The sequence below is a fragment of the Arachis stenosperma genome, chromosome 6 (assembly GCF_014773155.1).
Source record: "Arachis stenosperma cultivar V10309 chromosome 6, arast.V10309.gnm1.PFL2, whole genome shotgun sequence".
Classification (NCBI taxonomy): Eukaryota; Viridiplantae; Streptophyta; class Magnoliopsida; order Fabales; family Fabaceae; genus Arachis; species Arachis stenosperma.
In genome coordinates this window covers 9,933,463-9,959,741 of record NC_080382.1, presented here as the reverse complement: position 1 = coordinate 9,959,741, position 26,279 = coordinate 9,933,463, and the positions used below count along the sequence as shown (strand labels likewise).

General features: G+C 31.6%; 4 protein-coding genes across 6 annotated transcripts; 2 read left to right on the top strand and 2 right to left on the bottom strand.

Annotated features, from left to right (window-relative positions):
• Positions 1–2,008: 2,008 nt before the first annotated feature.
• Positions 2,009–5,469, top strand: LOC130936780 (probable polygalacturonase). Its single transcript, XM_057866931.1, has 6 exons — positions 2,009–2,181; positions 2,985–3,305; positions 3,581–3,701; positions 3,812–3,986; positions 4,068–4,138; positions 4,382–5,469. Exons 1-6 carry the CDS (start codon positions 2,098–2,100, stop codon positions 5,065–5,067), a joined length of 1,458 nt encoding a protein of 485 aa, XP_057722914.1. The 5' UTR covers positions 2,009–2,097; the 3' UTR covers positions 5,068–5,469.
• Positions 5,470–7,611: 2,142 nt separating this feature from the next.
• LOC130936763 (uncharacterized) lies at positions 7,612–8,908 on the bottom strand. 2 transcript variants are annotated; one of them, XM_057866916.1, is made up of 5 exons: positions 8,671–8,908; positions 8,494–8,581; positions 8,271–8,353; positions 8,125–8,181; positions 7,612–7,827 (listed from the first exon to the last, which is right to left on the bottom strand). In XM_057866916.1, exons 1-5 carry the CDS (start codon positions 8,779–8,781, stop codon positions 7,693–7,695), a joined length of 474 nt encoding a protein of 157 aa, XP_057722899.1. In that variant the 5' UTR covers positions 8,782–8,908; the 3' UTR covers positions 7,612–7,692. The 2 variants fall into 2 exon arrangements, with proteins under 2 accessions (XP_057722899.1, XP_057722900.1); XM_057866917.1 differs by having other exon boundaries at positions 8,280–8,353.
• Positions 8,909–12,255: 3,347 nt separating this feature from the next.
• LOC130935936 (kinesin-like protein KIN-14I) lies at positions 12,256–18,000 on the bottom strand. Of its 2 annotated transcripts, none has more exons than XM_057865867.1 (18): positions 17,565–18,000; positions 17,122–17,288; positions 16,885–17,028; positions 16,506–16,745; positions 16,350–16,421; positions 16,008–16,160; positions 15,789–15,917; positions 15,618–15,699; positions 15,421–15,516; positions 15,164–15,337; positions 14,978–15,084; positions 14,716–14,894; positions 14,334–14,495; positions 14,003–14,256; positions 13,687–13,850; positions 13,389–13,574; positions 12,780–13,282; positions 12,256–12,685 (listed from the first exon to the last, which is right to left on the bottom strand). In XM_057865867.1, exons 1-18 carry the CDS (start codon positions 17,680–17,682, stop codon positions 12,601–12,603), a joined length of 3,015 nt encoding a protein of 1,004 aa, XP_057721850.1. In that variant the 5' UTR covers positions 17,683–18,000; the 3' UTR covers positions 12,256–12,600. The 2 variants fall into 2 exon arrangements, with proteins under 2 accessions (XP_057721850.1, XP_057721852.1); XM_057865869.1 differs by having other exon boundaries at positions 12,256–12,682.
• A 5,245-nt stretch (positions 18,001–23,245) lies between these two features.
• On the top strand, positions 23,246–25,374 carry LOC130933633 (uncharacterized). Its single transcript, XM_057863256.1, has 3 exons — positions 23,246–23,600; positions 23,710–24,636; positions 24,722–25,374. The coding sequence occupies exons 1-3, from the start codon at positions 23,246–23,248 to the stop codon at positions 25,372–25,374; spliced, it is 1,935 nt and encodes a 644-aa protein (XP_057719239.1).
• Positions 25,375–26,279: the final 905 nt, after the last annotated feature.

The window sequence follows — 26,279 nt, the reverse complement described above, 5'->3', positions numbered from 1 at the left end:
TTTTATCATAGTGTATCTTTTCTATCCGTTTTTTTCTTTCTTTTGTTTAACAATTAATAAAGAAGAAAAAAAAAACCTCATTCATGAATAAATCTAATGATGATATTTACAATAATTTGAAAAAATTACATCAGATACAATTTTAATAACAAATATATACATTTTACAATTTCAAAAACAAATTTATCCTTTTTCAACAATTATACTTATAAGTTATTTTGACAATGATAAAATGTAAAAATATTTTATTAAAATTTATTTCAACATTTAAAGTGACTACCGTAATTAAAAACTATTGAAAATATATATTCTTCTTCTTTCCTTTTTTTTTTTTTGTGGTATATATTCTTCTTGTTGTAAAGTATGAAAACTTTACTCTATCAAATAAAATGAGTTTAGTTTGTGGTACTAATGTTTTAAAGTATCTTTATATATTCAATAATTTTTTTATATTATATGCACATTAAAATAAGGGTATACGAGACTAAATTATTTTTATAGATGTGATAAAATCTAACCTAAAATAAAGAGTTTTTTATTATAAAAACGTACAAATTAAATTCAAAAGAATATGAGATATGAAATGGGTCAATTGAGTACCAAAAGTAACAATATCTTAAACAATGGCATAATACAAGTTACAATATCTTAATTAAATTAATATGTTTTAGTTGCCACAAGTGATCAAAGTCTTACAAGTAATTTTTAAATCAATCATGTGATATTTTAATAGCGCAATAGCAACTAAGCAATTATTTTTCAATATTTTTTATGCAATTCAAGTATATAATATTAATAGCCTAATTTATGTTTGAAAAATTAAATGTAAAATGTTTTAAAATGGTCTATTTTGCTTGCTTTATATGAAAATGATAATCGCTTTTATATGACATATAGTGTTTATTTGGGTGTCATTATTTTGATAATTTTTTTTATTTTATTTTTTAGTGTATTTAACAAATTTTTAGTAATAAAAGTAAAAACACTAAAAAAATAAAAAATATCTTTTTTGAGAAGTTGTAATTTATATCCTTTTTTAAAAGATATTCTTTCTTAAAAAAAGATATTTTTCATGTAATAAATAAACAAAAAAATACTTTTATATTGTTATACTCAAACATAATTGATAGATAAAAAATTTTTTTGTATGAAATATCTAAACATAAAATTACTTTTGCATAAAATCTTCTAAAAAAAGATAAACCGAAAAAAGATCTTTTTTTAAAAGGTCATATAAACAAACCTATAATATAATTACCAAGACAGAATATGACGTGATTTTTATATTATTTAATAATAAAATTATATTGACCACTCTTAATTTAGGCAATATCACAAAAAATACATATTCATTTATAAAAGTATGCATGAACTTATTTTATAAGAAGTGATTGTGACACAACTTTTTGTTATAAACATGGCATTGAGCGCAATCCTTTCTAATAATACATGTGTAGATTAAGAGATGAAGGTTGAATTCAAAGGAAGATGCAGAGTTCTTTAATTGTCAAAAACTAATTTGCATATACTGATATACAATCATTATTATTATTATTATTTATTTATATATGAAATACAATACTACTATACAAGAGCAATGATTAGGTGAAGACAAGAAAAACTTGTCCGACCAGCCAGTTGCTCACACCTCACATGTGACTTAAGTAGACATTACGTAGTTAATTGCTTAATTAGTTCCCCCAATTAATCAAATCAAATCAACTCACAATCGCATAATAACTTATTAAACCTCTCCAATGGCAATCAGTGTCGGCAAGGGGCAGCAGGTCCTTAATTCTTTCTATTTTTTCATGGCAAATGAAGTTAGTAGATAATTTGAATTTAATTTAGTTGGTAATATTATTATTATGATTAGAGTTTTCCTTGTTGGATGCGTAGAAATTTGATTAAATGAATAAGTGTGAGAGAGAATCAGAGCTGGCATTTCCTTTTTAGCTGTCGCTTTCTCTTACCACCCTCGTTTGTTTTCTTGTTTTGAGTACTTAACTCGCTCCATTATATACGATATACCGCTACCACTCTTTCTCTTGTTCTTCTTCTTCTTCTTCTTCTTCTTCTTCTTTCTTTTTCTTCTTCATGCAACTGTTCCTCAATTGCTTGCAGAGGTTTCTTGCAACTGCTTCTCAACAACACCGGAGGAACACACACATGAAAGGTCTAGTAAGTACGTTGCTTCTCAAACTTATTTTACTTTTTATTGGTTTGATTTTTGAATCAGCTATCTATCTATGTATCTGCCGTGTATGAATGTGTTTGTGGTTGAACAGTGACTGTGTTCCAAGTTTTTGTCTTACTGTTATTACTCTCATAATTACGAATCACGTCAATATCTTGCTGTTAAGATCATTGTTTTCTTCTAAGTGAAATCTGAGGGGAGACAAAAATTTATGAGATTGGTGACCACGCTAAGGTTGGTTGGTTGAGATATCCTTTTCTTGTCTCTGAAACCAAGCCTAGATAGATGAGATCTTTGTAGTTAACATTAATTGCTTTACTGTTTTAAACTGTTCTTTTCATGGTAGTTGCCATACTGGAAGATTCACTATTCTAGACTTTCCTAGCTTACATTCATGTTGGTCCTCATCAGTCATTACCTTTTGTTTTTTCTTTTCTCTCCTTGCAATAATTATATCTTTGTGGAATAAGCTATTATAACGTTTCAGAAGCACTTTTCTGGTTACCTGGCTTTTGAGAATTATGAAGGGGGTTGGCATGTTTAATAATAACAACTGCATTCCTGTTCCAAGCGGAAGCTGAGATGGAATATTTTGTTTTGCTGTTGAAGATACTCTCTCTTTTCAAAAGTTGTGCAATGATTCAATACTGTTTGTGAATTTGTCAATTTGGTAGTGTGTTCTCTGTTTTAGGGGACATATTGCCCCTTCTAGTTCCAGCATTCTAGTGAAGTTAAGAGTGCACTTTAAAACTCTACTCTCCTTTTTTTATGGCTCTCTTCTTTTTAGGTGGCTGTGCTTTTGCTTGTAGCATTGAGCACTGCACTGGAAAGCAATGGAGAAGAATATAGTCTTGGGCCATGTGAGCAGAAAGCAAGGAACAATGCTAGGCCTCACAGTGTTTCCATCTTGGAATTTGGGGCAGTTGGAGATGGGAAAACTTTGAACACAGTTGCATTCCAAAATGCTATATTCTATCTCAAGTCATTCACTGATAAGGGTGGTGCTCAACTATATGTTCCTTCTGGCAAATGGCTAACTGCAAGTTTAAACCTTATTAGCCACCTCACTCTCTTCCTTGAAAGAGGAGCTACCATCATTGCATCTCAGGTACTTTTCTTTTCTTACTTGAATTTTAGTTCCTTTTTCTTGTTAATTTGTTTGATTGAAAAAGCTATGATTTATAACAAACATATTGAACCCTCAAACCATCATAAAGAAAGTTAAACAAGGATGAGAAATTCATGTGTGATCAATCTAATTGGCAGCTTAATGACCTATTTTCAATCACATAAAATGGTTTTTCTGTATCTCAAGGATAGTACTATTTGTTGAGCACAAATTTTGCCCACTCTTAAAATTTTTGTATACATAATTTCACTCAGGACCATGATCATTGGGATGTTGTGGATTCTCTCCCATCTTATGGTCGGGGAATTAATGTTCCAAGTGGGAGATATCGCAGCTTGATTTATGGACAGAATTTGACTGATGTGGTGATTACAGGTTATTATTGCATTAGCATCTTGTCTTTTGAAGTTTATACTCTTATAGGATTATTGGCAATGCAGTTCCTCCTTACTAAAACTTTGATACATGTTGATTTATTTCCTCAGGTGATAATGGAATTATTGATGGTCAGGGTTCTATCTGGTGGGAACTTTTCAAATCACATTCCTTAAATCACAGTCGACCGCATCTTGTAGAGTTTGTTGATTCTGTTGATGTCACAATTTCCAACTTGACATTTCTAAACTCTCCTGCATGGGACATTCATCCAGTATATTGCAGGTACAAATTGGACCATATTTATTCTCCCTGAATGAATCAAACTGTTAAGTTGTTTTGATCTTTCTCGTTTCTGTAATGCAGCAATGTCCAAATTCTGAACATAACAGCTACTGCACCTGCTGAATCTCCATACACAAGTGGTATAGTCCCAGGTAAATTACTAAAATTAGAGTTGTTACCTACCTGATAAATGATATATTGTACAAGCAACACACCTTTGGGTAGCTAAAACCTTAGTTTTGCAAGAAATACTAGTTTTAATTATGATAGTATAGGTTTTTGTTTGGTTCATCAGTCCCTTCAACATACCTCTGTCAATGCTTTCTTTGAGGCTACACCATAAACTAGATTTTTTGGGGGGCATTATGATTTACATTAGCCTTTGCTCCTTGCAGATTCTTCTCAGAATGTTTGTATTGAAAGCAGCAACATTAGCACTGGTCATGATGCAATTGTGCTAAAGAGTGGATGGGATCGGTATGGTGTTGCCTTTGGAAAACCATCCTCAAATGTCCACATCAGGGGTGCTTACCTACAATCATCATCCGGCGCCGGCCTAGCATTCGGGAGTGAGATGTCCGGAGGTATATCTGATGTAACTGCAGAGCAGCTTCATATACTCAACTCCCACATTGGCATTGAACTGAAGACAACTAAGGGAAGAGGTGGCTATATGAAAGGCATCTTAATTTCTGATGCAGATTTGGTAAATATTGATTTGGGTATCAGCATGAGTGGAAACACTGGTCTCCATCCAGATGAAGAGTATGATCCAAGTGCACTTCCTGTTGTTGATGGCATTACTTTTAAGAACATGATTGGTTCAAATATCACTGTTGCTGGAAACTTTTCAGGATTAATTGATTCACCATTCACAACAATTTGTCTTTCAAACTTGAATTTCTCTGTCAGTTCTTCATGGTCTTGTTCTAATGTGATCGGTTTCTCCAGCGAGGTGTTTCCTGAGCCATGTCCTGAGCTTCATAACTCAGATTCAAAGTCTTCCTCTTGCTTTTCTTCTCTATACTCACCCTCTAGTTATATCTCGACCTTATTCAATCAACATCCACAAGAATCATAGTCATTCATTTTCATTCAATCTGTACATGAGATACACAGTTCAAGTTCCTATCAAGATCTTTTCAATCTCCCTTACAATTTTCCAATAAAAGAGAATCACAGATGCAAATATGTTCCTTCTCTTAAAACTTTCTGTCAACATTCCATTGTTAGTGTCAAATCTAAACAGTGTATATTTATGTACAGCCTCAATTTCTTCATTGATGTAACAAAAATTTTGATGGTGATGTACAGCCCTAAGACGCATATTTCTTTGTTGAATGCTACCTTTTGATTTATTGTCCATGGCTGGACATTGTGATGGTAAAAATATTGCAATCTCTTTACTTGTTGGTAAGTGAGATCATTGCTTTGTTAACTTGCTTGATATTGCAATGCAAAACTGATCTTGTTGGTGAATGAATGATGTTGTTTTATAGCTTCTAGGACATTGTATTTTTTTCTTGTCAAGTCAAACACAACCAACCATGAACCAACCAACCTTAAACTAATATGCAAACTGGTTAAAAAATTGAGGATAACAATTATAGGAGTGTGTGATGTACAATTGAACACGGTTGAAAGGTTACTGTCCAAAATGTTATGTCAGTTCAGTGATCTTTCACTCTTTTTTTATATGCTTTTTTTCTCCATTGCTAGACAGCTATATATTCTTAATTCTTAACTAAATCTAATGTATAGCGAGTGGCCACCACACCAATTTCCATCAATGGTAGTTCATTGTCCCACTCCACCCTGGAACTGGGGATCCCCAAGTAGCTAACTCACAAAAATTCAACCTTCTCAATGGGACCACCACTTAAACCAGCACTAAGCATGCAAAAACATAGTAGTGATCAATGATCATCATTGAATTTACAAGCCATCCGTTCTATCATCATTCACATTCACATCTGACATAGTACTATGATTTCTTCATGGCTTGCTTAATTGTAAGATTAAGAATTCATGAGTACATTAAGCCAATAACCTCTCCACCAATTTATCTATAGTTAGATATAAAAGTGAGTTACTTATCACCCGAAAGAATAAGCTATTTTGGTACTGATGTTTATAATAGGAATAATTTTTTGGACACCAACTTGAAAAACACATACTGAGACAATTAGTCTAATCGTAAGAACCTTTTATTTATTCAGCAGACATGAATGATTGATTCACTGACCAATTTATGCCTGTAACCACTCTAATGCCCTACCCTCATAATATTATTCCATAATAACTAAACTAGCTTTTCGTATGGAAAAGACATACATGCAGAGAATGTAGCAAAGGGCAACTAAACCACAAAAATCATCTAATAATGAAGATTGAGATTGGAGCTAATGAAAAGAAGAGTATATATCCAAATATGTCCTAAGAAATTTCGCTGTGGACGTTTTTATCTCCAAAATAAATTTATTACATAGAAGTCTCTGAACTTTATAAAAAATAAAACATATATATCCAAATAAAAACAACAGGTCTGAACTTTATATATCTTATTTTTATAAAGTTTAAATATCTAATGTAATAAAATTTTTTTAGAGTTGAAAACATCCGACTTAAAATTCTTTAGAGACATTTGAATATATACTCAAAAGAAAAATCATTTTGAGTCACTTTATAGGTAGACAACGAAGATTTTAATACCATTATTAAATACTTAAAAAAATATAGAAAAGTAAAAAATAACTGATGTGAAACTTTAGATACCCTGTAATACCCAAGTCCTTAACAATATCGTGATTCATCCAATACTGTTTATGAATAAGTTGATATCTCTATTTTAAGAAAGTTGGTGTACTTAATTTTTCTCTCTATATTTGGTCACCTCCTGGCTCCTGCTGTCATTTTGTATCTTAAGTATAACTATGACAACTGGGTTCAATTCTTGCATTGTTTGAGTAAGGAAAGTATTTGCCACAAATTAAAAGACAGAGAGAATTTGGTTTTGCAATAAGATCACATGGTTTTGTCCCTTCCTAATTGATCATGTGGATAATAATTCAGGCGGGAATCATAATTACATGACGCTGCTAACACTTCCCGTTTTCGAGCCAGCACCTCATATTGGCAATTGGCAAAGATGCCATTATGGTGCTAATATAGTGATAAATACACTTAGAAGATATATTTGCTCTGAATAATAATTATAGCTTTCAAGTATTGAAAAAATTCAAGAATTGAACACCCCTTAATACAGTATAATAATATATACTACACATTTAAATTTTTTTGTGAATTAAATTTAACAAGATTAATTTAACATAATAAAAATTAGTTATAATTAACATTATTTTAAATTTATTATTTAATTTAATTAGACTTAATTTATAAAAAAAATTAAATATATAATATTATTTAATATAATAATGTAAAAAAATAAAAAATTATTTTATTTAATACTTATTAATTATTATAAAAATTAATAAATATTAAATAAAATAAATTTTAACTATTTTTAATTAATTTTTTTATAGTCAAAATATCCGCCTTAAAAAGTAAAAATATAGATATTTTGTGAGATGATTGAATAATTGTACGCCCCTTGAAATATGTAATTGTAGATTGCTGAATTGTGATGAGTAATCAAAATAATTGATTATTTAATTCTAATTACAGAGTTGTTATAAACTTATAATTACTATAAGATACGTGTCTTTTTCTTAGGACTATTAGAGGAGCTCCAACATAACCCGGATTTGCCCCTCCCTTCATCACTTTCTGCTATCATATCCATTAGCATTCCGTGAAAATCCTCCATCATGCATTTCTCACCCTAAAAAGTAAAAATAATTAGGAAAGAGTTGATAACTTGATATATGTATATCATGAATTAAGGAAATTCATAACTGTTCGCAGTTGATACATGTATATCATGAATTGCAATTATAATAGGTATATACCAAAATCATTTACTAAAGTGAGCTATAAGTATAAAATATATGTTAGAATATAAATATAAATTAAAAATAAATTAAACCACGTATATATTTATACACAAATACATTAATAGATAATTTTAGTAGCTAATTTTAGTATATAAATAATATTTTTTCATTAATTGAGGGACTACCTGGTGTTTCACTTTCTGCATTGTCAAGACCATTTCTTGCATGAAATCAACAAATCCCTGTAATATGATAACCACAAATGATTAAAGTTAAACAAGGAAAAAAATGGTTCTCAACTCTCCAATGGGAGAAAAAGAGACACACATACATAACAAACCTCATCATCGTCTTCTCCAATAAAACCAAACATTCCCGCGTCATATATCATTCTCTTCCCTTTATTAGACAAAACTGGACTCGGATGTAAAGATAGAAAAGCGAAAAGTTACTAACAGAGAAATTGCAATGCATGTATAAAAATATTTTCATGTGAATATATAGTTGAGAACGTGAAATTGTTTGACACATTTGACTATAAAATAAAAGCACACCTGAATAAGCCTCTTGAATATGCTGGAACTGTTTCTTTGCTTCCACCGCAAGCTTTGGTTCTTTGATCCACCGATCAGGGTGCCATTTCTGTTATATACAAGACTCGTAATTTAGAGCAATATATACTAACTTAATAACAGTAATTATGAAAATAAACCGAAATTGGAATACCGTACCAGAGCCATCTTACGATAAGCGCAACGAATTTCGTGATCGGTTGAGTGCTTGCGAACCCCAAGCACCGAATAATAACAACCATCACTCTTAGACTCCACCACACTAGACATCTTCCTTCAACAATTGAATAGCATGTATTGTATATACAGTTGGATCTGTTATTTCAGTTATTATTAGTCAGCAGCGTGGCGGAAAAAATAACAATATTACTGATATATAATAGTCCAATGCAGAGTCATGGTTTGTGTTTGTGATGAAAGTTAGGAAAGTTCTAGATGTTTCTGCAGGGTCTTCTACCACCACAACTTGCGTGACTTTCTGCTATTCCTTACTTTTCAGCCACATAAAATTCTATTTTATTTATTTATTAGGTTCTGTCCATGGAAAAGCCGAAGAAGAGAGAGAAAAAAAGTGGTGGTCGGTGTATGGTTAGTCACTTATGTGGCTTGCATTCACCGATCTAAGGCTTACACATACATAGGCACTCCTGAAAGGTTTGGAGTATTAAAATTTTTCTTAAAAAGTTAAACAAAAGTTAACATATTTGGAGTTTTAATACTCCTTAATTAAGAAAAGAGAGAAAAATCATCATTTAATTATTAAGGAAAGAGAAAAGAATTAACATTAAATTCTATTTGGGTTAAATTTTTTGTTTTAATTTAAATTTATTTTATTTTAGATTGATATTAAATTATTATAAAATTATGATAAAAATAAAAATTTAAAAGAATTAAAAAGATATAATATTCTTATTATTCTAAATTTTTTTTATTTAAACAAACATATTCATATTATTTTAAAATTAATACGAATAAATTTATTTAAAATTTTTAAATTTTAAATAAATATATTCATCTTATTTTAAATAAATATTCTCGTATTATTTTTTTAAAGCGGTTAAACATGGTTTTTAAATATCTCAACAAAAAATAGATATATGTAATCTTTCAAATTAATAATATTCGAATGTATATATAAGTACATAATATCTGAAAAGATTAATAAATCTTACCTAAAAAATATAGTTAGAGATATTTTTTACTTAAAATAATAAAAATAATACGAATACGTTTATTTTTATTAAATTAAATTATTAATTTAAATTATATCTATCTAAATTTTAAATAAAAAATTTTAAAAATTTAAAATTCAAATATGTGAATAAGATTAGATTAATAATAAAAAAAATAAAAATATACGAATACGATTCAAATTGTACAGAAATAAGAATAAGTTTGTCGGTGAACAAATTCATTATTTTCAATGAATAAAAGAAGATAGTATATTAAATAAACTTTATGAAATAAATTATAATTTTAAATAAATAATTAAAATAAATAAAATATAAAATTATTAATTAATTAGATTTTATTAACTAATTAAATAACTTATATATTAATAGAGCATATTAAATTTCTTATAATAAATATAATTATCATTTATTAAAAATATATTTTATAAGTTGTAATTAATATGTTTGTAGTTTTCAAAAAAAAATATTAATTATTTATTAATTTCATCAGTATGTATTAAATGTTAACATAAATCAACGTAAAATAAATTAAATTTTAAATTTTAACAGTGTTTTTTTTGTTAAAATTATATGGAGTTTTAAAACTCCAAACATCAAGGGAGTATTGTAACATCCACCTACATAGACAACTATGTTTTAATTTAGTTAACTACTTGTCACCGTAAGATTGTGCATGTATTCGGAAAGAAGCTCTGGAATAATTTTAGTTTTGCTTTTGCATTTTGCATAATTTTCTTTGAAAAAGTTTAAGCAGTAGCTTTATTAAATTTTGGCCAGTATGTAACCAACAAAAAAAATGATTAATCTTTCACACTATTAAAAATATCATTAATAACTATTTGATGGCTATAAATTTCAAAAATTGCTGCTCTTTAGCATTTCTTATTTTCTTTTTTTATTATTTTATCTTAGATGTATAAAAACAAATTAATGAAAAAAAAATTTTTCATATCTCTCCACACCAGACGTTAAAAATTAATTTTGGCAATATAACATCATAAACCTACACACTCAGAGATACAACATTTAAGAGTTTCATTCATTATTTAGTCTTTACAAAATTTCGAACTTAAGACAACTCCAATCCTAGGTTTTGCACTCACACACACCACATCCACACACACACACATAATATCTTTTTTTTTGATCAAGCTCCCACTACATGAGGTTTGAACTCAAGACCTCTTGGTAAGAAAGATACAACATTTAAGAGTTTCATTCATTATTTAGTCTTTACAAAATTTCGAACTTAAGACAACCCCAATCTTAAGTTTTGCACTTACACACACCACAATCTTAGGTTTTGCACTTACACACACCACATCTACATACACACACATAATATCTTTTTTTTTGATCAAGCTCCCACTACATGAGGTTTGAACTCAAGACCTCTTGGTAAGAAAAAAGACCACGTGCTACTTGAGCTAAGGCTCATTGGCGATACAGCTCTTTTAAGTTCTAAGAGACACCAAGATATGCTATAGTTGCATCTTCCACTGTTTTTTTGTTTTTGAACATCATCTTCCACTTTTATTGGAAACATGATAGCTCCCAAATATTTTCAACTTTAATATCAAAGCCCAATAACTTTTGGTCTTTGGGCTTCATTGTAACATATTATAAAAGAAAACACCAATACATAATACACTGCTGTCGCCCAGCCCAAAAAATAAAACCTTAAAAATAATACACCGGTGTGTGGTGTAGACTGTGGAGAGTTAAGCCGTTTACTCCCAGACCAAAACCAAAAAAACCCGCTAACTCCATGTCCAAAACCGCATAACCATTCAGTCATTCACTCTTAAAGGTTAAAACTTAAAAATTAAAATCTACCAAAAAAAACACAACTTAAAACTTCAAAGTGATGGACTGATGGGAGATTGTTTATCCTTGTATTATTATTTATTAGTAATGGTAGCTAAGTATTTTTATAAATCAAGTTTAACTAAATTAAATAATAAAATTTAGAATAATATTAATTATTACTGACTTTTATTATGTTAAACCAATTTAATTGAATTTAATTAAAAAATTTTTTTAATGTGTAGTATTATTCTATTAAAAAAATGTATTGCGTGTTTTTATTTATTTTTTATTATAAAAAAATACATTATATATATATATATATATATATATATATATATATATATATATATATATATAACGCTTCTCATATTCCGGTGTTCAAATTAAATTTCTCTCCCAATTAGCTCTCTATGTTTTTTTTTTTTACAAAAAATCGTCATAATAGAAGATGTGTGTTTTACTTTTGTAAATTCATATTTATAGTATGGTAAAAATAGTTGTTGAGAAATATTAATTTAACTAAGTCTTTTTTCTTTTTCTTATGGATCTCCTTCTTTTTCAATTGGTTTTTATTACACCAATAAACTATTGAACCAACTTAGTTGAACTATTATCAAACTGATATTTGTTATACACTTATACTAACACTTTATATAAATCTTTTTAAACACTGACAAATGACAAACAGAAAAATATAAAATAACCTTGAAGCAAAAACAAAGAGTGGGAGATAGAAAAAGATTGCAGTTTAATTATGAGGGGGAGGAGGAAGACAAAAACGGTGATGGGAAAACTGATTTCACAGAAAGTGATAGAAACCATTGCAGTGAGTTTTGTGTTTACAAATTACATCCCCTAAGCTGCTGTGTGAGATAAAACACAATACAAGCAACAAGCATTATTGCTCCCATTATATGCGTGTTTACAAATTACAAAAAAGTTACAAACACAAAATGTAAAAAATATATATATGCCAAAACCTCTCCTCGCTCTAAAAAATTGAAAAAATTGACAAATAAAATATATATAACAAAAAGAAAAGAAAAGAAAAGAAAAATCACTCTTTTTACGTTTTAAATAACCAGGTTTACTTTCTATTGCCAGCTTTACGTTTGACATCAACTGGAGCTGGATGCCTTGCTGTTCTATTTGAAACAGAAGCACCGATCCTGCTATAAAATTTGTCAAAACACAAGTCAGTTATTTTTCATTATCCACTGATGCTGAAAAATCATAACCATAACTAGAATGTCATTTTTGTATTACCTCATTTCTGGGCTCTTTGCTGACTTTGGGATAGATCTCTTAGTCTTTGATCCAACTGCATTGGTCATGGTCATGGTGGAGAGTTTAGAATGATTGAATTGCCAAAGCAAGTCAGGTTCAGAGGAATCACTGGTTGCAGCATCAAGCTCATCCATTTCATCAGAACCCGCCATCATGCTGAACTGGTTGCCTCCCATGAACATGTTGTAGGATTGTTCAGAGTACATCTTAGAAGAGTCTTGCAGATATTTTTGGTAAAAGACATCGGATAAGTTCCCGTTGGCTCCCGGTGATTCCCAACATCCTAAGAGGTTGTCAGTTTTGTTTACGTCTTGCTTGTTTACCATGACTTTGTCCACCCATTCTCCAGAACCAGTTTCTTTATCGTCTTCTGCGTAGTTCTGCCCGGGACTACTTACTGGGGGCCAGGGTGGTGAAGTTGATGACATCTCATCAAAATCCAAGCTTTGAGTTTTGTGTCTAAATTTGGACTTACTTTGAAGCTGCAGGATGAATGGTTCAAGTTCCATTAGTTCAAGGAATATTAATAACCAACCAAAAAGCATAAATTAGCTATATTTAGAGAAACACTATATTTTGAGAGCATACCCCTATATTGCCAACATCAACCATTGGTTGCCGGCATCCAGGGCGATCCCCAGCATCTGTGCCTCGCTGGCTTGCGTGATAAGGTGATAGATCACCAGCCCTTGTCCTGTATTTTTCAGAGCTACCAGAGAAAGAATGTTCCGATTCTCCTTCCTTTCTTGCCAATGCTGCCTTTAGATTCGCAATCTGAAGTAAAACCCAACAGTTAGACTTATATAAGTGGTAATGGAATTTGATCTTCTCTTTTGTAAGATTTTATTTTGTTATGAAGAAAAAGTGGTTAAATTTGAATATTAACCTGTTCTTTGAGCTCTTTGACATCTGCACTATCCTTGTTTACTCGAGCAGCACCAAGTTCAACTGTGGCAACCCTTTCTGCAAATTTAAGGGTACTGAGTGTTTCTCCAATAGCATCACTCTCTGGACTTATATGAACAAACATTAGTGTCTTGGCCTGTCCACCTGTAATTAAAACCCAAACAGACAGCATTATCAGTTTCATTCGAAAGAAAAGGTCTACCTGACTCAGCATTCAGCAAAGTTTACGAGAATACACATGCAATATAGTTACTACTAGTACTGACCCATAAGCAAGACAGCTCTTAAAACCTTACCAAGTGAATCCTGGAGCAATTGTGTGAGTTTACTGTTTCTGTAAGGAACATGTGAGTTTTTCTGAGCAAGGGAAGCAATGACATCCCCAAGAGCTGAAAGGGATTTGTTGATATGCTGTGCTTCTTTTAGTCTGTCTCCTGTGGCCTCAGATTTGTCTACCCTTTCACTTCCTGCCAAGTCAACTAAATGCATGCATCCGCGAAGTATGGTTCCAGATGTCAAATCTCTTCCTTGAACATGAACAGTCAAGCAACTGCCAAATTGATAACCAAGTTAGCACTGCCTGCAAAACACCACCAGAATGAAACACTGGTCAACAAGAGGATATACCTATGAGATCGGCTACTACGATCGTTAAGGGCTGTTGCTCCAACTGCGCGGTTCCTTTGCCCAAGGTTCATTAGCTCAATAACATCAAGTGTTGATGATACAGGGACAAGGCTTGCATCTGGCACACTGAGCCCTTTGTTGGAGCTACTACGGATTTCTAATGTAATCAATGGTTAAGGGCAAGCAGTACAAATAAAAGGTTGTGTTCTTCATGAAAGCTTAAGCACTATGAAAAAATCCAAATTGCATGAGAGAGCATATTGGATTTAACCATTCATGTGCCTCTACCAAATAGCTTAAGTTTTTAAGAGAGATAATTTATGACAGGAATAACCATATAAGCACTTCCAAATGAGAATCAAATGACTGGTAAAAAGGATATCTTTTGTTTGTTCCATCACTAACAAGTAGATCCCTGACTTGCTCATTATATATCTCAATCATTTGAACAGAAACATCATAGTGGAAAGTATCCTTTCTTTGATCTGCTATGAGAAACAAATCACTTAGAGCCCTGTAGTTCACACCTTGGCTTTTCTCTGTGATCTCTTTTGGTCCAGTCTACATATTAAAAAACCTAAATGAGAATAAGCTCAATAAATTAAATCTCAGTTTTTCCAAAGAGAACTTCAATTGAATTCTACCATAGTGTAAGTTTTTCCTGATCCTGTTTGGCCATATGCAAATATGCAAACATTGAAACCGTCAAGAACAGATCTAATGAGTGGCTGCATATCAAGGAAGACCTCCGCTGCAAAATGAGGGAAAAATTTTTCAATCACACTAACAAATAAATCCTGGAGAAAACTCAGACCTAAAACCAAACCAACCTTGGGATGCAGATGGTCCAAAAACCTTGTTGAAGTTAAAGGATTTGCGTCCCTTCCCATTCTTTGAAGGAATATGTACAGTGAGAGTTCCATCTTCTATACTTTCAACTGTGCTCAACTGGTTTGGTTGTCCAGGAAAGAAGGGTCTTACTCGACAATAAACTCGAATACTCCCTGATCAAACAAAATTATCCATCTTAATTCTATGCTAGGACTTAAAAAATAAGAAACCTCTCATTAATCAGTATTCTTATTACCCTTGAGATCCTGGACTTGATTATATAGTTTGCGATTTTCTTCAAGAACTCTATGATATCCGGATGCAGCATGAGCTAAGCCACAAACGTGCATACCTATGGAATAATAGAAGTTAAAATAAGATAATGACATGTTAATGAGGGAAGCAACAATTGAGCAAAGAACTTGAAATTAATTAATCCCAACTCTGTAGTACCTAGATTAGAGAACTCCTCTTGAAATTTCATTTGGATAAACTGCATACCAGCTTTTGTTGTGTGGAGCATGTGCTTCAGTTCCTACAAAAACATAATGAATCAAAGTATTTTATTAAATCAAGTATAAAATATATATATTATAATGACAAATACAGCCTAAGATTTTTTACTTGAATATCCCTCTGTTGTTGATCAGATAGCTCTTTCTGTCTCAGAAGTTGGCCTCTTGATTGTTCAGCAACACGGCTTTTCTGAATGAAATCCTCTTTCTTTGTTACCATATTAATCCTGTTGTCCACCTAACCAATTACAACAAAAACGCATTCTTAAGTTTCATAAGGTCCTGGAATGTTGCAAACACTAGGCATAACAAAATGTGGTTGTGTTACCCTTTTATCTGGCATAACAAACTTCAATGCAGACCCATTGCTTTGAGAAACAGGATCTCTTGAAGTTATTTTTGGCTGTACCTGTTCACCTCCTCGGCTTGCAATCCGATGCTCGAACTCTTCTACAACCTTGCTTAAAACAGATTCAACCAACTGTTCCATGCAGAGAAAAATATTACTTAGAAGCTTGTAGGCTCAAACGCACTCTTGATAGTACTGAAGCAGTGGAAGACTAGTGATGGGACTGAGAATTGTTCTATCAGGATACAAATTTCAAATGCATTTTACTAAAGTAGCCACTAACTTGATCATTTGTGGAACACCTACAATATATCAGCTTACCATTGGAACTTCTTCTGGCCTCTTATCTGATAGAATTGCATGAACAAGCGAACTCAATGAATGGGAGCCAGACTGCAAGTGTGTGATTATGATCATTCCATTAGTTATTCTTTCAGCTCAACTAGCCAAGCAATGCCACAAATAAAGCTTACCTACCATTTTACTATTAGATTCAGCTTCATTGTTAAGACCAGTTAGAGACTTTTCATTAATCGATGAGGTCCTCGACAAGGAATTAGTAAATGGCTCTGTGTTCATTCTCACAAAAGATTTTGTTGATGTAGCTGGTCTGAGATTCCCCCCGAATTTCCACACACCATTTGCCCCACTCTTTTTCCATTCACCATAGGATTTAAGGGCCAAGACGCAATTCACAATCCTGGATGATTTTCCTCCCTAAAACATAACCAGCGTTTCAGCAGAAAGACAAAGCAGTGCATAATCAAATTGGAAGGTCGTAATTAAATACACCACTATGCGAATTCTATAAAGAAAAACAAAGTTGAAACAGAAAAAAGTATGTTATTTTACATACCTGTTCCAGATCAGATGCCTCAAAAGTAGGAAGTCCAATTTCCTGGACAGCAACCAGAAAATTCCTCACGTTTTCGAAGTACTGATATGCGGATAATGGTGCCCCATCCGGGATCATTGCAGAATCAACAGGACTCTCCACAACCTTAAAATGAAGAACACATTGCAGACATTAGTAAATACTAAACAAACAATAAGAGAAAAGTGAGTAAATTAAACTAGGATCTATCTAATTCACCTTGGGAACAGCTCCAGATTGAACCTTGTTAATAACATTACAAAGAATAATCCCACTTCTCAAACCAAGCCTAAACTCTTCCTCAGAGGGTTCAGCTGGTAAATCTTTGGCCGCAACAACTCCAACCATTTTTCTAAGCCACCCTGCTGCTTCATATCTTCTAGATGCTGCACATCAATGATTTTCTATTTGAGAATTCAGAGTAACTCATACAAAATCCAGATATGCAACCGTCACAGAGATAAAGATGATAAATCAATACATTCACGGAAAGATGGATTGTGGATCAAAGGACTAAATTGTTCTGATGTTGAATTTACAGTGATCAGACATTGATAAACCTATCTCCCAGCAATGAGAAAAGAGCAATGCAGAATTCAGAGGTCATAGATTCATATTATGATCAGCGATTCCAAAATCTCAGAAAAATGAAGGGAAAATACCAGCTTCTTCGGCTTTCCTGGACTCCAAATCAAGATCTTTGAGGCGAGTACCGTGCTGCTGAAGCACATCCTCCACCACGGACGCCACTGAGAAGGAGAATGCTGCCTCTGCCGCCATAACTGGAACACCACTACAATGCAATACGGAAACTTGCTCTTTTGAGTCCCTCAGCAGAGGCAAAGTTCAAGAACAATCCAGCTCACCAACATTGCAGAAGCAAGAAGAGAAAAGAGAATCTAAGGTGAGGAACAAGAAAGAGAGAAAGAAAGAGAAAGAGAGAGAGAGAGAAGAAGAGAGAAATAAAAGTGGTTTTAAAGAGTGGGTTGTGGTGTGTCTCTCTTTGATGGTGCTGTTGAGTGTTGTTGAGATTTTTTCATATTCCATAATTCCATTACCTTTTAGCTTTTTTATTTTTTTTCTTTTTCCTTTTTTCTTCTCTACCGAATACAGAAGAGATGATTTGCAATTGCAGGGAATTCAAGTTTCGCTTTATACTCTCCTCCACTAACCACTATGCTGGTTTTTCGCTTTCTCTTTCCCACTCACTCCGAACCTATACACCCACACCCAAACCAAACCTGGGACCTCCCTCTTTCAAGTTATTTTATTTTTTAATTTTTGTTTTGGATTTGTTCCCTTCTCCCACCCCAAAACCCCAAGCTTTGAGTTCACTCCCAGTGATGGCGCGTGCGCTTGACTTTTATACATAGAAACAGTGCAAGCGAAGGGTGTTTGTGTTGGTTAACATGTTTACATTGTACTGTACCTTTATTTTGTCTTGTAGTTGTATAGCTACTGTTATAGTGTTATGGATTATGGTGTATCTCTACAACATTTATGGCCGTAACTGCTGGTAAACTGAAACTGGAACGATTGCAATTTCGTAATGTTGGATACTTATTTATTTACTCGCCATGTAATTATTCTCTTAAATATCCTCTTCGATATTAAATGGATTCAAATGTAAATATAATTACTTTTTAGAATCTAAAGGGAAAATAATCTGTTTTTTCTTTATAATCACATGTTTTTTTAAGTAGATAATTAGTAATAATAAGTTGGAGAAATAAAAGAAAGAAAGTCGTTTCGTATGTAATAAGAGCAAAAAAGGAAGAGATAAACTGTGTTAAAGAAGTTTTATATGGTGATAAATTATATTTAATTTTTTTAATCGAATAAAATTCAGAAAATTCATCATTCCAGAATTAATTTAAAAAAAAAAAAAAACTTGTACCTTATTCTACTCTTACATCCCACACCTTTAATATTAGAAGAATAATTCTATATTTATAACAATATATAAAGCCAATAGAGAGAGTTGACCATAACTTTGGTATCCAATTTTTTGAACTATAGTAACCCTACAATAGACTATTTCATAAAGCAAATTATAAGGACAAAATAGACATAAAATTTGTTTTGAAAAATCCAATAACTTCTCACTAAAATGAAAACAGTTTTGTTATTTCTATAACTATAATAACACATCTTCTATTGCCTCCATCCATTGCAGTTTGATTTTTACTTTTCTATATTTGTCTTGCTGTTCTGTTATTCTCCTTTCTTCAATACTCTTGCCTCCATCTTCTTCCATTGCCTTCATCCACTGCAATTGTAAATTTTCTTCAGCAGTTACTAATTTTACGTGTAACATTCACTTATATCTCTTCTCTTTAGTTTATTTATCTAATCTATATTTTCAGTTATTTCTCTATCTTTTTAATTTATTCCCAACTTTTGACATATGAAAATAGCACTATATCACTTTTTATTTTTATCAATTTAATATAAAAAGAAATAATTTTTTTAGTCTTATCAATTTGATGCAGAAAGAAAACTGATTCTTTTTATTTGATATCTGTTTTTATGTTTTTTTATATGTCTTTGACTATCAATGATTGAATAAAAATTTTATAAATATTTTGTTATTTTTTTAATTGCTTTGCAATATTTTTTTTTAATTTTTTAAAGTATTAATTATGTAGAGTATTATATTCAAAATTTGAATACATAAATATTTACTTTGAAACTAAATTAAATTATTAATTTTGTCTACCACAATATTATTTGTTTTGCGTATTGGCTAAGTTATTTGATTGGCATATATATATATAGGACGCAAAAAAATCCGCACCTATCAAAGATTCGTTAAAAACATTAATATGTTAATTTTCTAAACTATCTAAGTACTGGATTTGATATTTAATTATATAGAGTAGTAGGTTTGACATTTATTAATTTCCTAAATTGTATTGCAAAAAAATTAATTAATTTAATATTATTTATTTGTCACATAATTAACATATAAACGATAAAAAAAAACCTATACCTACCAATGATAGAATGAAAAATTCTCACACATATTTTGTTAATTTTTTTATTTATAATATATTTTACATTGGATAATATTATTTTTTTATTAATTATTAATTCGACAGATAACACAATAAATGTAGCAATATAAAAATTTTGTTAATTGATTTTTCAAATAATCTAGCGATCTAAGATAAGAATTTTGTTAATTGATTTTATTAATCTCTTTTTTATTTTTAATCTATTTTATATTTGATAATATTATTTTTTATTAATTATTAGATTGACATATAACATTTAAATGTGGCAAGATAAGAACTATGTTATACATTTTTTATTATTTCAACCTTTATGATTATTTTCTTCTCTTTATTTTTTTATGTCATGAGCCATGTAAATTTTAATTTATTATTTTTCCTATATATATATATATATTCTATTTTTTAACTATTTTATTTTATTAGGTTTTTTAATTTATTTTATTGTATTATTCTTTTACTTTAAAAATTTTAAGGCCTAACGATCTTTCGTTTAAACGATTCAAATTATATGATAAAGAAGTAGTTCAAGAGAATATAGGTTTGAATTTTAGTAAATTATTAAGTCTAATTATTAAATAAAAAATTAAAAATATTCTAAACTTAAAAAACTATTTAATAATAAAATTGAGTTTGTTCAAAATCGTAGAGAGAGAGATGGAGAGAAAGAAAAAGTTAAAATTTTTTACCTAATTATAAAAATTTACCACCATCAAAACTATTAAACTTGAGTATATCATGTGAGGATTAATAAGAAGCACACTAAAACCATAAATCTAAAAGTTTTTTATCTCTCTTTATATAGTGTTTTCACTTTAAGTAACTATTTTAAATGGATAGTATTCAAATAACAGACAAAATAATAAAAGATTCGTATTAGATTATAAAAATTAATCTCATTCTTATAATACAGTGGCATTATTTCAAAACATGTAAAATAAAATAATAAAATACACTTTAATTAATGTGCACAATAAAATAAATATGAAACTTAGATAGTAGCAGTCAAACATAAATAGCAATGGTTGCCTTTTATCCTAAGGTACTATATTAAATTGCGACTTAATTTTTTAATTATTAATTAAAAAATATATAGTTATATATTTTTTTTATTATTTTAGTTAAAAATAATATATTTTGAGATTATTTTTTGGGATTACTGACATCAAATTTTGATAATTTGAAAAAAAAATTAATGTCTTACTTCTTTTAACAAAACTTCAACAACTCATAAAAGTTAACAGAATAGACAAGATTAAAAGTTGCGATAATAATATTTGGTGATAATTAATTACAGTCGGGTTAAGAGAAGGTGGAAGGAGAAGAAAAAAGAGAAAGGAGAGCAAGGTAATATAATAATGACGATGAGACAATAACAAGTATGTGTATAGAGAATAATAGTAGGAGAAAGAATATTGTTTGATATAATAAAGGGATATAATAAAAATATAAATTAATAATTTAAAAAAATAACAAAATTAAAGATAATTTAAAAGATTAAATATAAAATAAAAAAATTAAAATATTTTTTATCAATTAAAATTATGCACGAAGATAAATAGTGTTTTAAATATAAATTTTTATCTCAGCTTCAAATTAAATACTATTAAAAATAAATAACTAAACTTAATAACGTTTATAAATAGTTAATTTGTAAATAATATTTTTAAATTTTAATTTTGATTTTGTTACACATAATAACAACATAATAAATTTGTTTAATATCTTATTTAATTTAAATTTATAATTTTATACATTCTAAAAGTAATTTGATAATTTGGGTAAAAATTTTAAATGCTTTATGTCTTACTTCTTTTAGCAAAACTTCAACAACTCATAAAAGTTAACAGAATAGATGATTATAAATCAAAGTAATAGACAAGATTAAAAGTTGCGATAATAATACTTGGTGATAATTAATTTCGATCGGGTGACAAGAAGGTGGAAGGAGAAGGAAAAAATGAGAAAGAAGAATAAGAAAATATAATAATGGCGATGAGACAATGACAAATATGTGTTTAGAGAATAATAGTAAGAGAAAGAATAGTGTTTAATATAGTAAGAGGATATAATAAAAATATAAATTAATAATTTTAAAAAATTAATAAAATTAAAAAAATTAAAAAAATTAAATATAAAATTAAAAAGAAAAATAAAATATTTTTTAACAATTGAAATTATGTATGAAGATAAAGAGTCTTTTGAATATAAATTTTTATCTCGACCTCAAATTAACTACAATTAAAAATAAATAATTAAACTTAATAACGTTTATAAATAGTTAATTTGTAAATAATATTTTTAAATTTTTATTTTGATTTTGTTACACATAATTTTTCACTAATAATCTTGAAGCGTTTGTATAGTTATTTATATGGTCAATAAATCTGACAGTTTTTCAAAAATCGAGAAGTTATCGATAAAGAGATGTATGATGAATTATGAATGATTTTTTCCGAATATACAATTTTTATACTCTCCTATTTTGCTTAATGAGAATGCTTATTTTTTTTGTTTTTAAGTATCAAACTATAAAAATAATTAATAAGCAAAATGAAGACAAATATGAATATCCATAATATTTAAGTAAAAATTATCTTTTATAAATAACTAATATGTATTTTGGTTCATATATACTCTTTTTGAATCAGGATAATATTATTATCATTATTTTTTAAATTATATTTTTTTTGATAATATATATATCCTTTTATTGTGAGTTTTTATAATTCAACATTTTAAAGATATTTTATAATAATTTTAATTTTAATAAAATATGATATAAATAAGGTCACGTCAATATTAAAATAAAAAATACTTATCTAATAAATTTGAAGAATAAATAATATATTAACAAAAAAAATAAAATTAATTTCTTAAAAATAATAGAAAAGCGGTTGAACAGGTACGATAGTATATAAATTAAAATTAGTATATGCACACTGTCAACTAATTAGCATTATAATAAAATTAAATTCTTCAAAACAATAGAAAAGTGGCTGAACAGGCACGTTAGTGCCTGTTGAGCCGCTAGTGACCAGTAAATATTATTATTATGGATTAGTAATAATTTATAGGGAAATTTATTGAAATAAATACTATGGCCTCCGAATTTATCAGAATACACAATTTGTAAAATTGATACTAAAATGTATTTTTTTATAAACTATGTAAATCGTGATAGGAGTCCCGCAGTTTACGTTCGAAGCATTCCTTCATATAATCCACGGTAGGGATGTCGCGGTTTATGTTTTGTCAAATTCATCTATATATACCACTCAAGATAGGGAGTGGGACATTTGTAGAGAGTCATTTTCACACTTTCACAAATGGATAGTGAGAAGAGCTTGTTGGTTCTAGTCAATTGCTTTGGTAAAATAAAAAAAAGTAATAGGCATGGTGTTAAGTTCACTGATAAAGAACCGCTGAGCATTTTTATCCGTTTGACTGATACTTTGTCGGATCTAAAGAGGAACATATTGCAGAAGGCAGGGTTGTGTGGGGCCAAGTTGGTGAAGAAGGTGTTCTACAAGATTCCGATGGCGGTTGTGTCAAGTGGTGTGCAGTATGAAACATTTGTGATAGAGTCGGATGAAGACATGGAGGTCTTGTTTCATTGTCGGCGAAATTTTTCGGTGGTGAGAATACACGAGTTGTTTGCCAAGTTGGAAGACGGTGTCGACAGTTTCAGGGCTTCAACGCCAAATCCTCAATCGACGACGATGGGGTGCTTCTACTTCGATGCCTGTTGTTGCACCTGATTGTCTCTTAACTGCACCTCCACTTGTTCTAGCACTGGCAGGTAGGTCACCTAGTTTGATTACTAGTCTTGTTGGTAGTGGTGAGGCGGATCACGTTGAGGACGCGATGCGGAAAGATGATTCACACGATGAGCCCGATCACATATCGGGGGATAGTGAGGAGGAGATTCTGATGGCCCCACCTGCACCTCAGGGGCCATCCAGTTCTGGGTCCCACCAACAACCGCCACAGTTTCCGACGCTGAACTTGGAAGCAGTGAGTCAACAACTGGATGAGGTACACATTTTTGGAGGCCAAGGATTACACGAGGACAATACTTCTGGGAAATTTCAGATTGGCCAATCTTTCCAGACCAAGGAGGAAGCTGTGATGAGTGTTAAGGATTATAGCATTCATCGTGGAGTTCAATATCAGGTTATGGAATCAGATCATCTGAAGTATGTTGGGAGATGTAAGGAGTTTGGAAACGGCTGCACTTGGACGATCCGCATGGCACTTCGTCAGCGTAAGGGTAACCGGGAGGTTAGAAGGTACAACGGAGCTCACACTTACCTGGCCACTTCGATTTCGAGTGACCACCGACAGCTCGATTACCACATAATTTGTGCGAGGATCTATCCGTTGGTTAGGGCGGATGCAGCGGTTACGATAAAGGTGTTGCAAGAAGCCACTGAGTCAACCTACGGATTCAGGCCTAGTTATAGGAAGGTGTGGAAGGCAAAGCAGAAGGCAGTCGCACAGATCTACGGGAATTGGGAAGAGTCGTATGCCGAGTTGCTCCGGTGGATCCTTGGGATGCAAGCAACAATGGACGGAACCGTTGCTTTGTTGAAGACTTCTCCAGTGCGTGTAAGTGATGAGGTTGATGAGTCTACAGAGTACTTTCATCGTCTTTTCTGGACATTTTCTCCATGCATTGAGGCTTTTAAACATTGCAAGCCACTAATCAGCATTGACGGTACGCGCACTTGTTGAGAGGGAGAATGCTGAGTCGTGGGCTTTTTTCTTATCCCACTTGCATCAACATGTGACCCCACAAGAAGGCATTCTAGTGATCTCTGACAGACACAACGGCATTAACACTGTACTGGAGGCACCAGACAGTGGTTGGCTACCGCCTCATGCATATCGAGCGTATTGCATTCGACAAGTTGCAGCTAATTTTGCTCTCAGTTTCAAGGGCCATGATGGAAGGCGGCTGCTCGTGAATGCAGCGTATGCCAAGACTGATGAAGAGTTTGACTACTGGTTTGATATTATGAGAACTGAGAATCTGGCTATATGTGATTGGGCCAACCGACTGGAGTACGATAAGTGGACCCAACACCAGAATGGAGGCAAACGGTTCAGCCACATGACGACAAACATATTCGAGTGTGTTAACTCTGTATTGAAGGGGACACAGAATCTGCCGGTCACTGCACTTGTGAAATCCACATATGGGAGGTTAGCAGAGCTTTTTGTCGTCCGAGGGCAGATAGCAGAGGCGCAGTTGGGATCAGGCCAACGGTTTTGCCAAGCGCTGGTCAAGGTGATAGAGTGCAACTTGAAAAATTCGAGGTGCTTCTTGGTTACTCTGTTCGACAGACATCAGTCTGAGTATACCATGGCTGAGACGATTCCTACTGGTAACTTTTCACGTGGGACGTATCGGGTTTCTCTCAAAGATCGCACTTGTGACTGCATGTACTTTTAAGCTCTCCATTACCCGTGCTGTCATGTGATTGCATGCTGTGCTCAGTCCCGATTAGACTGGGCTATGTACGTCCATGAGGTTCATACCATGAGTAAGGTGTTCAATGTATACCGGATGAGATTTTTGTCCCCTGTTCCAGAGGGTCTGTGGCCACCGTACGACGGTCCTACTGTCGTTCCTGATCCTTACATGAGACGTGTCAGAGAAGGGCGACTGAGGTCAACAAGAATCCGTAACACCATGGATGAGGCCGATACTAGTCGGCTGAAGCGATGTGGGCTATGCAGGCAGACAGGACACACTCGTAGGACTTGCCCTCAGCGAGGATTCGCACCCACAGCCGAGGCATAGGTGTCATTAGGTCGTCATGATTAGCTTTCATTTTTCTTTTCTTATTTGTGTTGTCCTGTTTAAGTCTATGCTTTTCCATGTATGAATGTTAAGTAAAGTTGTACTTGCTATTCGTTTTACGGTGATGTGGTTATTGTTAGCGATTCTCTACGTAGTTGTGATTCTCTTGAGTAAAGGTGCTCTAATTTTGTTGGTAATTCTATGAGTTCAAGAGACTAATTTTAATTAAATCAAAGCACCAACCTATGTTGCGCCATATATAAAAAAGGCATACCAAAGTTTCATCCAATAACTCATACTCCATGGAAAACGAACTAAGTCAACATTAAAGCATAAACCGCAACACCCCTATCGCGAATTATGTGAAGGAATGCTTCAAACGTAAACTGCGACACCCCTGTAGCAGATTACGTGCATTTATAAATCGCGGGACCCCTGTCGTGGTTTACATAGTTTATAAAAAAAATGCATTTCGGTATCTATTTTACAAAATATTTATTATGATAAATTTGAAGGCCAGACCCTAATTTATATTTATATTTATATAAATTTAT

Bases quoted from the DNA above. Each gene is read 5' to 3' on its own strand.
- LOC130936780 (XM_057866931.1), top strand. From the start codon at position 2,098: ATGCAACTGTTCCTCAATTGCTTGCAGAGGTTTCTTGCAACTGCTTCT. The intron at 3,306-3,580 runs GTACTTTTCTTT...AATTTCACTCAG, and splicing joins CTACCATCATTGCATCTCAG to GACCATGATCATTGGGATGT. The intron at 4,139-4,381 runs GTAAATTACTAA...TGCTCCTTGCAG, and splicing joins CACAAGTGGTATAGTCCCAG to ATTCTTCTCAGAATGTTTGT.
- LOC130936763 (XM_057866916.1), bottom strand. From the start codon at position 8,781: ATGTCTAGTGTGGTGGAGTCTAAGAGTGATGGTTGTTATTATTCGGTG. The intron at 8,582-8,670 runs GTACGGTATTCC...TGTATATAACAG, and splicing joins CTTATCGTAAGATGGCTCTG to AAATGGCACCCTGATCGGTG. The intron at 8,354-8,493 runs GTGTGCTTTTAT...ATCCGAGTCCAG, and splicing joins TATTCAAGAGGCTTATTCAG to TTTTGTCTAATAAAGGGAAG.
- LOC130935936 (XM_057865867.1), bottom strand. From the start codon at position 17,682: ATGGCGGCAGAGGCAGCATTCTCCTTCTCAGTGGCGTCCGTGGTGGAG. The intron at 16,746-16,884 runs GTATGTAAAATA...GTTATGTTTTAG, and splicing joins AGGCATCTGATCTGGAACAG to GGAGGAAAATCATCCAGGAT. The intron at 12,686-12,779 runs GTAATACAAAAA...CAAATTTTATAG, and splicing joins GCAAAGAGCCCAGAAATGAG to CAGGATCGGTGCTTCTGTTT.
- LOC130933633 (XM_057863256.1), top strand. From the start codon at position 23,246: ATGGATAGTGAGAAGAGCTTGTTGGTTCTAGTCAATTGCTTTGGTAAA. The intron at 23,601-23,709 runs GTTTCAGGGCTT...CACTTGTTCTAG, and splicing joins GTTGGAAGACGGTGTCGACA to CACTGGCAGGTAGGTCACCT. The intron at 24,637-24,721 runs GTACGCGCACTT...CCCCACAAGAAG, and splicing joins GCCACTAATCAGCATTGACG to GCATTCTAGTGATCTCTGAC.